Below are 11524 nucleotides of genomic sequence, written 5' to 3'. Positions count from 1 at the left end.
CCCCCGGCCGCCTCGTCCCTGCCCCGGGCTTCCGGCACCGGGACCTGGCTTGGCCAGCGGCAGCGCGGCGCGGCGAGGCGCGGGGCCAGGCTCCACCCACATGTCGCCGATCCGCACCTCGGGCGCCTCCTCCGGGTCGCCGTCCGCCTCAAGCCAGGTGAAGAGGTAGATCCGCCGAAAGCCGCCCCGCAGCGAGGCGTGCAGCGCCCCGCCCTCATCCTCGCTGACCGTCTCGTGCGCTTCTGGCCCAAACGGGAGCGCTTCGAGTCTACTCACTCCTGGCAAAAAGGCATTTTCTTTCCGCATCGCCTCCCCGTTGACAAAGCAGTGCACGCGCATCGCTGCCCAGTCGAACTCCATCTTCTTTCCATCCGTCGCCTTGCACGGCCTCCTCCTGGCTCAGGAAGTCTTGCAATGGGCCGTGCCCCTCCTTGAGCGCCCCTGGCTGCCGGATTCGACAGGATCCGTTGTGCCCTGACGGCAGCTGGTTCTCCGTCTCGTAAACTGTGCGCTCGATGAGCCCGGCCGAGCCGTCGCGAGCAGCCAGCCGCGTGCCCGCCAGCAAGGTGAAGACGTCGGGCGGGCTGGGCGGGTGGTCCGGGCTGCCGGCGTAAAAGACCGCCTGTGGGGAAGAAAGAATTTAAACAAAACAACTCTCTCTCACAGCACACAGGCTCGACACAGGTGCGAACTGGCGCGGGGAAGAAAGAAAGACGCGGGAGGTCCGCAACGCGCCTCTCTGGGGCGCCGCCGCGTGCGCGCAGCAGCCGCCGCGGCAGAGGCGAGCCGCGACGGCCGCACAACCGAAAACTGCACACACACACACACACACACACACACACACACACACACACACACAGGAGCAGCTGTGAAGCCTTCTGCGTCGACGGTTGATCGGGACGATGGCTAGCAAATCAGCCCCCTGCACCGAGACAGCGGGCGCAGCGTTCTGCGCGTTTCACAGGGCCGAGTGCGACACCCTGATGTGCCCCGTGGGTTGCCCGCGGAGGGGTGCCTGCGACTTCTCTTGCAACTTCTGCTCCACCCTGGTGCAGCCGCCGCCGGCGAAACCGCCGCAGCCGATGCCGCCTCCCCCGCCGCCGCCGCCGCCGCTACCGCCGCCGATGCCGCCGATGCCTCCACCATTGCCGCCTCCGCCGCTGCCGACGACACCGCCGCCGTCGCCGCCACCGCCGCCACCTCCACCTCCGCTGCCGCCTTCACCGCCGCCACCACCACCACCACTTCCGCCTTCGCCGCCGCCACCGCTGCCGCTCGCGCCGCCACCGCCAATGCAGCTCACACCGCCACCGTTCGCCTCCCCGATGCTCGCTGCCTCCAACACACCGTGGTGGATGCCGTGGTGGTCGCCACAGAGGTCGACGCCGCCGCCGCCGCCGCCGCCGCCGCCGCCGCCGTCAAAACACCGGGCTGCTGCAGTGCCGGCAAACGGCCTGTGGCCGCTCGCCGGAGAGCGGCGAGGCGCCTGCCGCGTGGAAGGAGGCAACACGGGCAGCTTCGACGAGGTGTGGCAGATCGGCGAGCTAGCGTGCCAGCGGAAGTGCGCCGCGTCCTCCACCTGCGTGGCGATTGGTTTCGTCTATGCAGGCAGCAGCAGCAGCAGCGCCGCGGCTAGTAGTCGGAGCAGTCTTCATAGGAGCAGGAGCAGTAGCGCGGAAGCGCGCGGCGTCCTCCAACTGGGGCGCGGCGTCCTCCAACTGGGCTGGAGTCGCGTTGCTCCCAGTAGCAAGGCTCGTAGTCGCGGGCCGCGGGGAATACAACAAGGTGTACCATCCTCCACCTTAGCAGGAGTAGCTTCACTCCAAGTTTGACCGACCGCCCCTCTGCGCAGGCCGCATGACGCGATGCGAGCTGCACAACGCGCTCATCTACTCCGTCCTGCCGACGGGGCAGGCGTCGTGCCGCATCAAGCCGGGCCTCTCACCCGCAGGCGTCCGAGTCGACCCTCTACGCCGGCGCGGCGCCTCCCTCGGCGCCCCGGCCCCCCCTCTCCCACTGCCCCCGCCGTCGCCGAGACCCCCACCCGAGCTGCCGCCGCCGCCGCCTCGCCCTCCCCTGCCGCCGGCGACACCGCCGCCGCCTGCTCGGCCGCCGCCGCAACATCCGCCGGCACAGCCGCCGCAGCCGCCATACTCCCCTCCGCCGCCGCCGCCGCCTCCTCCGCCGCTGCCTCCTCCGCCGAACGCTCCGCCGCCGCCGCCTGCGCCACCGCCGCTGCCTCTTCCGCCGAACGCTCCGCCGCCGCCGCCTGCGCCGCCGCCGCTGTCTCCTCCGCAGCCGCCGCCGCCGCCGTCGCCGCCCCCGAGCGCGCCGCCGTCGCCGCCGCCGAATGACTGCCTCCGCTACGCCCAAGGCGCCACACACACACACACACACACGCGCGCGCGCGCGCGCACGCACGCACGCACGCACGCACGCACGCACGCACGCACGCACGCACACACACACACACACACACACACACACACACACACACACACACACCGCTCACCCACGGCACTGGGCCTTGCACTTGTAATGCCGCGGGGCGGCTCCTGTCGTCTAGACGTGGAGTCGCGAGGGACTAGCCCGGCCCTCGCCCCACCACCTCGTGTGTGTGGAGAAGTTTACCTTCCCTTCCCTTCCCTTACCCAAGGCGCCGGCTCGAGCTTCGTGCAGTGCACCGGCGACACCTTTTGCGGGCCGCCCTAGAAGCGGGATATCTCCCCATATCTCCCCAGATCTCGTGCCTAGAAGCGGGATACGCATTCCTGTCTCCCAACCAGCGCTCGAGAGGACACGCACTCCGCTGTACCCCGCTGTACCCCGCTGTACCCCGCTGTATCCCGCCGTACCCCGCTGTACCCCGCTGTACCCCGCTGTACCCCGCTGTATGCACTGCATTCGCACCCCTCGTACTCACGCGGTGCTCTGAAGACGCTGCACAAGACCCGTCCTCCCGCCCCGAGGCTGGCGTACTCAGCACGCAGGCTGCCCATATCTCCCCATATCTCCCCATATCTCCCGCCCCGAGGCTGGCGTACTCAGCACGTAGGCTGCCCATATCTCCCCATATCTCCCCATATCTCCCCATATCTCCCGCCCCGAGGCTGGCGTACTCAGCACGTAGACTGCCCATATCTCCCCATATCTCCCCATATCTCCCCATATCTCCCCATATCTCCCGCCCTGAGGTTGGCGTATTCAGCGAGTAGGCTGGCCACCTCCGTGCCGCCGCTCGCGGCACATGCGCCTCGTCGACCTTCGCGGACAGCCACTCCGCTCCGCCGTCTTCGACGGCGTCGATATGACAGGGGCCAGCTTGGACGGCGCCGACTTGCGCGGGTGCACCATGTACGGCGCCAACCTGGCCGGGGCGCACAGCCTATTTCTTTTTTACTGCCCCCGACGTGTTTCTTCTTTACCCCCAGGCACCCACCTGGCCGGCGCGAGCTTGCGCGGCGCGCTGCTGGCAAGCGCCAACCTGCAGGGCGCGAACCTGCAGGGGGCCAACTTTTCGGGCGCCGAGCTCACCGAGACGGACTTCACGGGGGCCGTCCTCACCGACGTCGACTTTAGCCGCGCGCTCATGCGCCGCGCCAAGATCTTCTCCGTGCAGCAGGGCGCGCGGGCGATCTTCGACGGCGCCGACTTGCGCGACGCGCAGATGACGGACAACGAGATGCCCAACAGCTCGTGGGTCGGCACCGACCTGCGTGCGATCGCGATGGAGGACATGGGACTGCAGCGCGCGCGCATCGAGCGGGCGGACCTCGCGGGCGCGCGCTTTGTCGACATGCGAATGCAGGGGGCGCTGCTCCCTAGAAGCAGAATCTCTCCCCACATCTCCCCATATCTCGTGCCTAGAAGCAGAGTACGCATTCATGTCTCCCAACCAGCGCCCGGGTGGGACACGTATTCCGCCGCATTCACCCGTCGTCCGCTGTAGCCCGCTGCATTTCTTTTTCGTCGCACTCACGCGGTGCGCTGAACACACTGCACAATGCCGTATTCGTGCCCTGAGGTTGGTGTACTCAGGAGCCCCACGGCATTCAAAGTGCCTGCCCGTGTCCGGGTGTGGAGACGCGAGGGCCGCCCCCCCCTTGCCCCACCACTTTGTGTGTGTGGAGACGGTTACCTTACCTTACCTTACCTTATTCAGCACGGTAGGCGCTGCTCCTGTCCACCTCCCTCGAAGGCACGCAAGGACTCCCCGCATCTCCCCGCATCTCCCCATATCTCCCCGCATCTCCCCCACATCTCCCCACATCTCCCCATATCTCCCCGCATCTCCCCACATCTCCCCACATCTCCCCATATCTCCCCGCATCTCCCCGCATCTCCCCATATCTCCCCCCCCCCCCCCTCCAAGGCATCAACTTGAATGGCCCCGCCAACCTCTCCTACATCACCGTCTCCAACTCGTCCTTCCGAGACGCCTTCCTGCCCGGAGCCCTGCTCGTGGGAGCGCATGCTCCCGGCATCGACTTCTCGGGTGCCCCCCTCCTGCCCGCGCCGAGTCCCTCCCACCGGCATGCGCGAACCCGCTGCGCCCTCATCTCCCGTCGGCCAGGCGCCTACCTCCAACTCGCCGAGTTCCGTGGCGCCCACCTCGAGGGGGGCTCCTTCCGCAAGGCCCAGATCACGGACGCGAACTTCGACTGGGCCTACCTCGACTCCACCGACTTTACCCTGGCCGTCGGCCGCGCCAAGGCGTCCTGGTTTGGCATCCGAGGGTCCCCGACGGGCCTGCTGGTTGCCTAGAAGAATCTGTGTCTGTGTCTGTATACTGTTTGTGCACACACCACACGCATCGATATGCATGTGCTTGTGCACGGCATGTGTCTCTATATGTAAATAGGTGTGTATGTACGTACGGCTCTCCCCAACAGAGGTATGTACGCATCGATGTATTGACGGCTTGTGTCTTGTCGGCCCCGCATTGGGGGGTGGAGTGCAGTTGGGGGGTAGCCTCAGTTAGAAAGAAAACACGATACAACGCATAAACACGAGCAGGGATGGGACATCCCCCATCCCCTGGGGGCGGGGGGGGGGGGGGGGGAAGCTGTGCACGTGAAAGGCCTGCGAGGTCGGGCGGGTGTGCGCCCCCGACGGCTCAGGAGCCTTCTACCATCAGCCACTACCACGGCTGCCACCGTCGGCGCCTTCGCTCGAGCTCTCCGAGGCCGCGTTCTGACCTCGTGCCGCGGGTGTCGTCGCTGCAGCAGCGACGAGGGCCGCGGCAAGGGGTGCAGCGGCGACGGGCGGGGTGGAGAGGCGCGCCCAGCTACCGGGCCGTTGCCCCCGCCCACACCGCGCCGGGCCCCTGCACCCGGAGGCGGCTTGTGCGGCTGCTTCCCGTGTCTCCGTGCGACCCGAGGGATAGCCGGCCAAAACGCGCACGTCCGTGAGATTTCCGGAGACTTTGAGTGTGTACCGCGGGAAAAAGTGAGAGTGTACCAAAGTTAGTATGTCATTTTGAAGGGTTGGTATGGGCCTTCCACTGGTGGGTAGCGCGGGCGTCGCGCGGTACGCGCCGGGCCGTCAGCGCCTTTCGAAAACAGAGACACTATGCACAACTACTAGGGTTAAGCCGGCACGCCACGTTGGGTGCACCCCTATACGTGATCAAGTACTCTGGCAGGACCTGCGAGTCCTTGTACACGATGAACTCGGTGCTCCACGGCGCCGCCCTCGGCCACCGTGAGCGCGCGCACCGAGTCGAGCGGGCCCCTGGCCCTGCTGCATGCCGTCGGGCGGACTGGCGGCCTCCTGGCGAGGGAGAATGGGGAGCGTGTTGAGAGGAGAGTGGAGATCTGTGACGACAAGCGCACACGCACCGCCTTTGCTCCGAGGAGCGGAGGCGACGTCGGCGCGGAGAAGAAGACGACCTTGATGCTGCCGTCTTCGGCCGGGATGATGCGGGCCTTCACTTCCGTCTTGTTCTCTGACATGTTGTTGATCGAGTTCACTCGTACCTGTGATAGGGGGCGGTGGAGGGCGGGTGTGTGATATTCACGGGCGGGGGAGGGGGGGGTGCTCCAAATCAGGTCAAATGTCGTAATTAAATGCTAATTAACGAAACTTGATGACAATCTCGGGCAATCTCGGGTGGCGCGCATCAGAACGAGCGCGCATCCACAAAGAGGTGCGGAAGTGCCTTACCGGTCTCGGAAGCGATCTCGGGCAATCTCGGGCAATTAATTATGCTAATTGACGAAATCTCGGGGGGATCTCGTCAATTTAGTCAACTCGCATGATGCCCAGCACATTCTCACGAATTTCGTCAAAGTTCCGTCAATTATGTTAATTGACGAAATCTTGATTGACTCTCGGCCAATCTCGGCTAATCTCCTGCTAAGATTGCTGGGGGGAATCGAGAGGAAGGGGGGGTCATGAGGGCCGCACCTACTCGCAGCTCACGCAGCTTGAGGCCCGGCACCAAGGACTCCGCGGCACGCCCGTCTCGCCCACGTTGTTTTGGATCTGCGAGGGCGCAGGAGGCGGCGAGCGAGAGTCATCAGCATAAATGGAAAGAGCATGGCGCGCGCTTGCTTCGGGCGTCGCGGGAGCGCAGTGGGCATGGAGGCGATTCGCGGCTGCGCGCTAGGTGGCCGCTCTGCCCGCAATCCGGCTGCGCCAGATTCATGGCCCTCGAGCCTCGGATCGAGACGCTCGCGCGGCGGTCGCAGCACAGCGTGCAGCCGTGCACGGGCTCGCTGCAGTGGTGGTTGTGGGGCGAGGCGAGAGGGCACGCGCGGGGGCAGCTCTCATCTCGCGCTGCGTCGCGCCGGGCGAGGGGCGAGGCGAGAGGCAACCATGGCAAAAGGTACCTGTCTACTCAAGCGCAATCACTCGCAATCACTGTTCGGTGGACTTCTCTATCAAAAAGAGCGCCTTCGGCACTACTCTCTCGAGGTCTCGCGGGGCGAGGGGCCGCTGGTTGAGCTGGCGGCGAAGACGGGAGTGGAAGAGGTGTTTCTCCGCAACACGGTCCATCGTGCACGATCTCCTTCCCTCCCTCCATCCCCCGCCTGCAAGTGCAACGACGGCATTACTAGTTGTGGCTTGTGCAAACTCTGCCTGAGAGAGAGAGAGAGATTTTTAGAAGCCAACAAGAAATGTGTCACACAGAGTGCAGAGCACATCAGGCGCGACAAGCGCGAGTTCTCCGGCCGCTCCTCCGACGACTCCTCCTCCGACCGCGACTCATGCGGCACCGGCTCCACTAGCGAGGCGAATGACATATTCGACACCCTCGAAGACCGTCTCGGCTACGGTTCCGACTCCGGCTCCGGCTGGTAGTCGACAAGCTGCCGAGCGCAAATCACTCTGTGTGACACATTTCTTAAGGTAAGGTAAGGTAAGGTAAACGTCTCCACACACACAAAGTGGTGGGGCAAGGGGGGGCGACCCTCGCATCTCCACGCCCGGGACACGGGCAGGAGCCCCACGGCATTCAAAGTGCAAGCACCGGCCCGGTGCCGTGGGTGAGCAACCTGCACCCCACTCCTACTCCTATAACACAACCCCCACAGCGTGGTCGTCTACGTGTTCAGAAACACCAGCGAGGCGAGGGTGAAGGGGTAAGGGGCTGTGTGGGGCTATCTGTGACCATCTAGCCTGGGGGGTAGCAGGAGGGGGGGGCAGAGGGTAAGATATGGGTGAGGCCAGCTACAAGTCGGACGCCCTCCCGTCGTCGGAATAATCCTCGGAGCGGTCAGCGTCCTCGTCGTCGTCCCCGGTTTGGAACGGGGCCCCCACCGGGAAACTGAAACCGGGTTTCGCCGGGCCCAGAGGCCCGGGCGCCCTTATTAGGGGCCAGGATTAGGGGGCCGGGGTATCCCCAATGAATTTTCCGGTTTTGGCCCATTTTTTTCGGGACCCATTCGGGGGGGAGGTTGTTCCCCCGGTTCCCCGGGGGAATGGGGGGGTCCCCCTTGGGGGGGCGGGGGGAATCCCCGTGTTTTTTTTTGAACTTTTGGGGGCCCCCCTGGGCCTTCCGGAAATTTTGGGGGGGAAGAGGCGTTTTTAACCCCCCGGGGGGTTTTGGGTGGGGGAAAGTCCCCAGGTTCCCAAAGAAAAGGGGAAATTTAAACCCCCCCCCCCCCCCCCCCCCCGCGCCCGCCCGGGGTGGCATGCATGCCTCGTCGCCGTCTGCACCCGCGTCCGGCCAGCGTCCGGCCGCCTTACACGGCGCCCACCACAGCGCACCCCTCGCAGAGGTCGCGCGTGCTTTCTTTCCCGTGCCATTTCCCCTTCGCAGAGCCCGCCCCCGTCGCAGACCGCCCTTCGCAGGCCGCCCGTCAGAGCTCATCCTTGGCGCCGTCGGAGGCGGCGGCGCTCTCGCCCGCCAGCGCGCGGTGCGTCGCGACCACCGTGTTCGCGTCGAGCGTGTTGCCGTCCGTGTCGATGAGGGACGGCTCCGCGCCCGCCGCGAGCAGCGCCGCCATCACCTGTGCAGCGCACGGTCATGGCTGAACTCTCTCTCTGCCTGCGCCCGCCGCGAGCAGCGCCGCCCTCGCCGAGATGTGCTGCGCGGCCGCCCGGCCGAGCATCTCGTTGGCCAGCTTGCGGTCGTCAGCCTAGCACCATACCTCCAGAGTATCGAACCCAGTGTGGGTTCAGGTCCATGGGTGGTGTGGTGGGAGCTCGGCGAACGCCTGTGCTCGCGCGGGGCGAGAGGTGTGGGGAGATGTGGGGAGATGTGGGGAGAGATGGGGAGAGGAGACGCCGATCGCGCGGGGAGAGGGGTGCGTGTAACGCCTGCGCCAAATCGGCAAGCGCCTCCTCGACGTAGCGCGCGATCTGCTGCAACCCGTCGAACGCGGCGCCCAGCGCCGTCTGCCCCGACAGATCGCGCAAGTTGACCGACGCGCGCGCGCCGAGGAGCTCCGCGACGACCCGCGGCTGCGCCTTAAGGGCTCACTCCCTCACCAGTGAAGACGTCGATGCGCAGCAGGCGCCGACACGACCCGCGGCTGCGCCTGCCGCGCCGCCGTGTGCAGCGCCGCGGTGCCTAGGTAAAAAAGAAAGACGCGGTGCGGTAGGCACAACAGAAGTGCCTCGCCGCCGTGTGCAGGGCCGCGGTTCCGTTCTCGGTCGTCGCGTCGACCACCGCCGCCATTAGCTCGGGCGGCCCGTCCGCCACAGCCTCGAGGAGCAGCTTGACTGCGGGCAGGTTGCCCGACATCGCCAGCAGCATCAGCGGAGTCACACCCGCCTCGGACGCGCACGCCGCGCTCGCGCCCTTTTGCAGCAGCAGCCGCACCAACTTGGTCGACCCAGACTGCGCCGCAAGGAGCAGCGGGGCCACCGCCGAGGCGCCGGCAGCGTCTGCCGCGGGCGTGGGCGCCGCGCCCGCCTGGGGCATCTCGGAGGTGTCTCGGAGGTGCCTCGGAGGTGTCTCGGAGGTGCCTCGGAGGTGTCTCGGAGGTGTCTCGGAGGTGTCTCGGAGGTGTCTCGGAGGTGCCTCGGAGGTGCCTCGGAGGTGTCTCGAGGTGCCTCGGAGGTGCCTCGGAGGTGCCTCGGAGGTGTGCGATGGAAGTGTCCAGGAGGTATGCGCCGGGAGGGAAAGGGAGCCCTCTCGGCGAACCTCGGCATCTCGGGCCCCCTCGGGCCCCCTCGGCCCCCCTCGGGCCCCCTCGCCCCCCCTCGGCCCCCCTCGGGCCATCTCGGGTCATCTCGGGTCATCCCGGGTCATCTCGGCGAATCTCGGCGAATCTCGCCTCGAGGAGCAGCTCGGCGATCGCCTCTGCGCCGGTGGCGATCGCGACGACGAGGAGCGGGTCACCGTTGGCGAGGGGCGGGTCGGGGGACGCGCCGGCCTGCGAGATGTGGGGAGGTGTTGGGAGATGTGGGGAGATGTGGCGAGATGTGGGGGGGAAGTGGGGAGAGGTGGGGAGATGCGGGTCTGCCTTCCGCATCTGGGGCCTCGAGATGCGGGGGGATGCGGGGGTTCGCATCTAGCCCCCCAGAGCCTCGAGATGTGGGGAGATGTGGGGAGATGGGGGGAGATGTGGGGAGATGGGGGGAGAGGGGGGGAGAGGCGCTCGCATCTAGCCCCCCTCGTGCCTCGAGCAGCATCGCGACGCACTTGGAGCAGCCCGCAGCCACGGCGTGGCAGAGCGCCGACTGCCCGTCGGCGTCGACCGGGGCGGCGTCCGCCCCGGCGGCGAGCAGCTGCGCGACGATCGTGTCGTGTCCAAGGGCGGAGGCGTGCATCAGCGCGGTGGAGCCGGCGCGGAAGTACGCCTCGAGCCGCTGCCGCCGCGCCTCCACCTCCGCCTCGCTCATCGCGCCCTCCTCCTTGGCCACCAGCTCCGCCACCTCGGCTTCAAACGACTCGGACGGCGCCGCGGCCGTGTTCGGGTCCGCACCTGGTCAGAAGAGAACCGCCTCGCCCAAAGGAGTACAGGGAGGTGTGTATCCGGGAGAAATGGCGGGGAAGGCGGCGGCGGTGAAGGGGGTGGTGGGGAGGGAGGCGAGGGTGGTGGCAACAATGGACGCGACGTTGGCGGGGGTGAGGGGGGAGGCGGTGTCGAGGGTGGTGGAGGCGATGGTGGCGGGGGCAACGGTGGAGGCGAGGGTGGTGGCGGAGTTGGAGGTGGAGAGGGGGGAGGAGGAGAGGGTGGGGAAGAGGGTGAGGTGTGTGCGCGCCGCCACGGGGAGAGAGAGAGGAGGAGGCAGATGCCCCAAGGGGTGACGGCGGCTAGCACCACACTCCTCTCCTAAAAGATCCCCCCGCGTGGCGGCGGCGAGCCGTCCCTCGCCACCCCTCCCTTTGGCGCGTCCGTTTTCTCTCTCTTCGGAGCCGCGCGCCGGCCTCCCACCCCTCCCTTTGGCGCGTCCGTGTTCTCTCTCTTCGGAGCCGCGCGCCGGCCTCCCACCCCTCCCTTTGGCGCGTCCGTTTTCTTTTCTCTCTTCGGAGCCGCGCGCCGGCGGCGAGCAGCGCCTCCACGGCCTCCGCCTCTCCCAGCCTCGACACGATGTTGAGAGGTGTGCCGCCTGAGCCCGCCATCACGTTGGGCGCCTGTGGAGTCACTCGTTCTTGACTCATTAATGAGCTGGTTTGTCACTCAGAGCCCGCCATCACGTTGGGCGCCTGTGGAGTCACTCGTTCTTGACTCATTAATGAGCTGGTTTGTCACTCAGAGCCCGCCATCACGTTGGGCGCCTGTGGAGTCACTCGGTCTTGACTCATTAATGAGCTGGTTTGTCACTCAGAGCCCGCCATCACGTTGGGCGCCTGTGGAGTCACTCGTTCTTGACTCATTAATGAGCTGGTTTGTCACTCAGAGCCCGCCATCACGTCAGGGCGCCAGCCCGAGTCCGAGCAAGTAGGCGCACGTCGCCGCGGACCCGCCCGTAGCGGCGGCGATCAGCGCGTCGAAGCCGTCGTTGTCGATCGCGGTGAGGTCGGCGCCTGTTCACAGCCGGCAGCTGTGAAGAGGCGCGGTCCGCTCTCCCCCGCCCTGGGGGGGCTGGGTGGGTGTGGGAGAGGGGGGCAGGGTGGTGGTGATGG

At 66.8% G+C, this 11524-nt stretch overlaps 3 protein-coding genes across 3 annotated transcripts in view; 1 reads left to right on the top strand and 2 right to left on the bottom strand.

The window, feature by feature from the left end:
- Positions 1-2152, bottom strand: part of EMIHUDRAFT_106752 (hypothetical protein) — a gene marked incomplete at both ends in the record, with an annotated part of 8127 nt that extends 5975 nt beyond the window's left edge. Inside the window, 4 exons of the mRNA XM_005759196.1 lie at positions 45-378; positions 506-622; positions 980-1486; positions 2045-2152. Coding sequence (XP_005759253.1) covers positions 45-378; positions 506-622; positions 980-1486; positions 2045-2152 — 1066 coding nt within the window. The remainder of the gene's footprint in view (positions 1-44; positions 379-505; positions 623-979; positions 1487-2044) is intronic.
- Positions 2153-3247: 1095 nt separating this feature from the next.
- On the top strand, positions 3248-4985 carry EMIHUDRAFT_465835 (hypothetical protein; the record flags this gene model as incomplete). The annotated part of the gene is made up of 3 exons (XM_005759195.1): positions 3248-3716; positions 4373-4495; positions 4574-4985. 3 exons carry the CDS (start codon positions 3248-3250, stop codon positions 4762-4764), a joined length of 783 nt encoding a protein of 260 aa, XP_005759252.1. The 3' UTR covers positions 4765-4985.
- Positions 4986-8306: 3321 nt separating this feature from the next.
- The window catches only part of EMIHUDRAFT_106750 (hypothetical protein), a gene marked incomplete at both ends in the record, with an annotated part of 8287 nt that continues 5069 nt past the window's right edge, over positions 8307-11524 (bottom strand). The window contains 5 exons of the mRNA XM_005759194.1: positions 8307-8456; positions 8797-8916; positions 9119-9364; positions 9794-9827; positions 10097-10329. Coding sequence (XP_005759251.1) covers positions 8307-8456; positions 8797-8916; positions 9119-9364; positions 9794-9827; positions 10097-10329 — 783 coding nt within the window. The remainder of the gene's footprint in view (positions 8457-8796; positions 8917-9118; positions 9365-9793; positions 9828-10096; positions 10330-11524) is intronic.

This window comes from Emiliania huxleyi (assembly GCF_000372725.1).
Source record: "Emiliania huxleyi CCMP1516 unplaced genomic scaffold EMIHUscaffold_81, whole genome shotgun sequence".
In the NCBI taxonomy this organism is placed as follows: Eukaryota; Haptophyta; order Isochrysidales; family Noelaerhabdaceae; genus Emiliania; species Emiliania huxleyi.
Note: the sequence above shows the minus strand (reverse complement) of the source record. Positions and strands in the feature narration are given on the sequence as shown.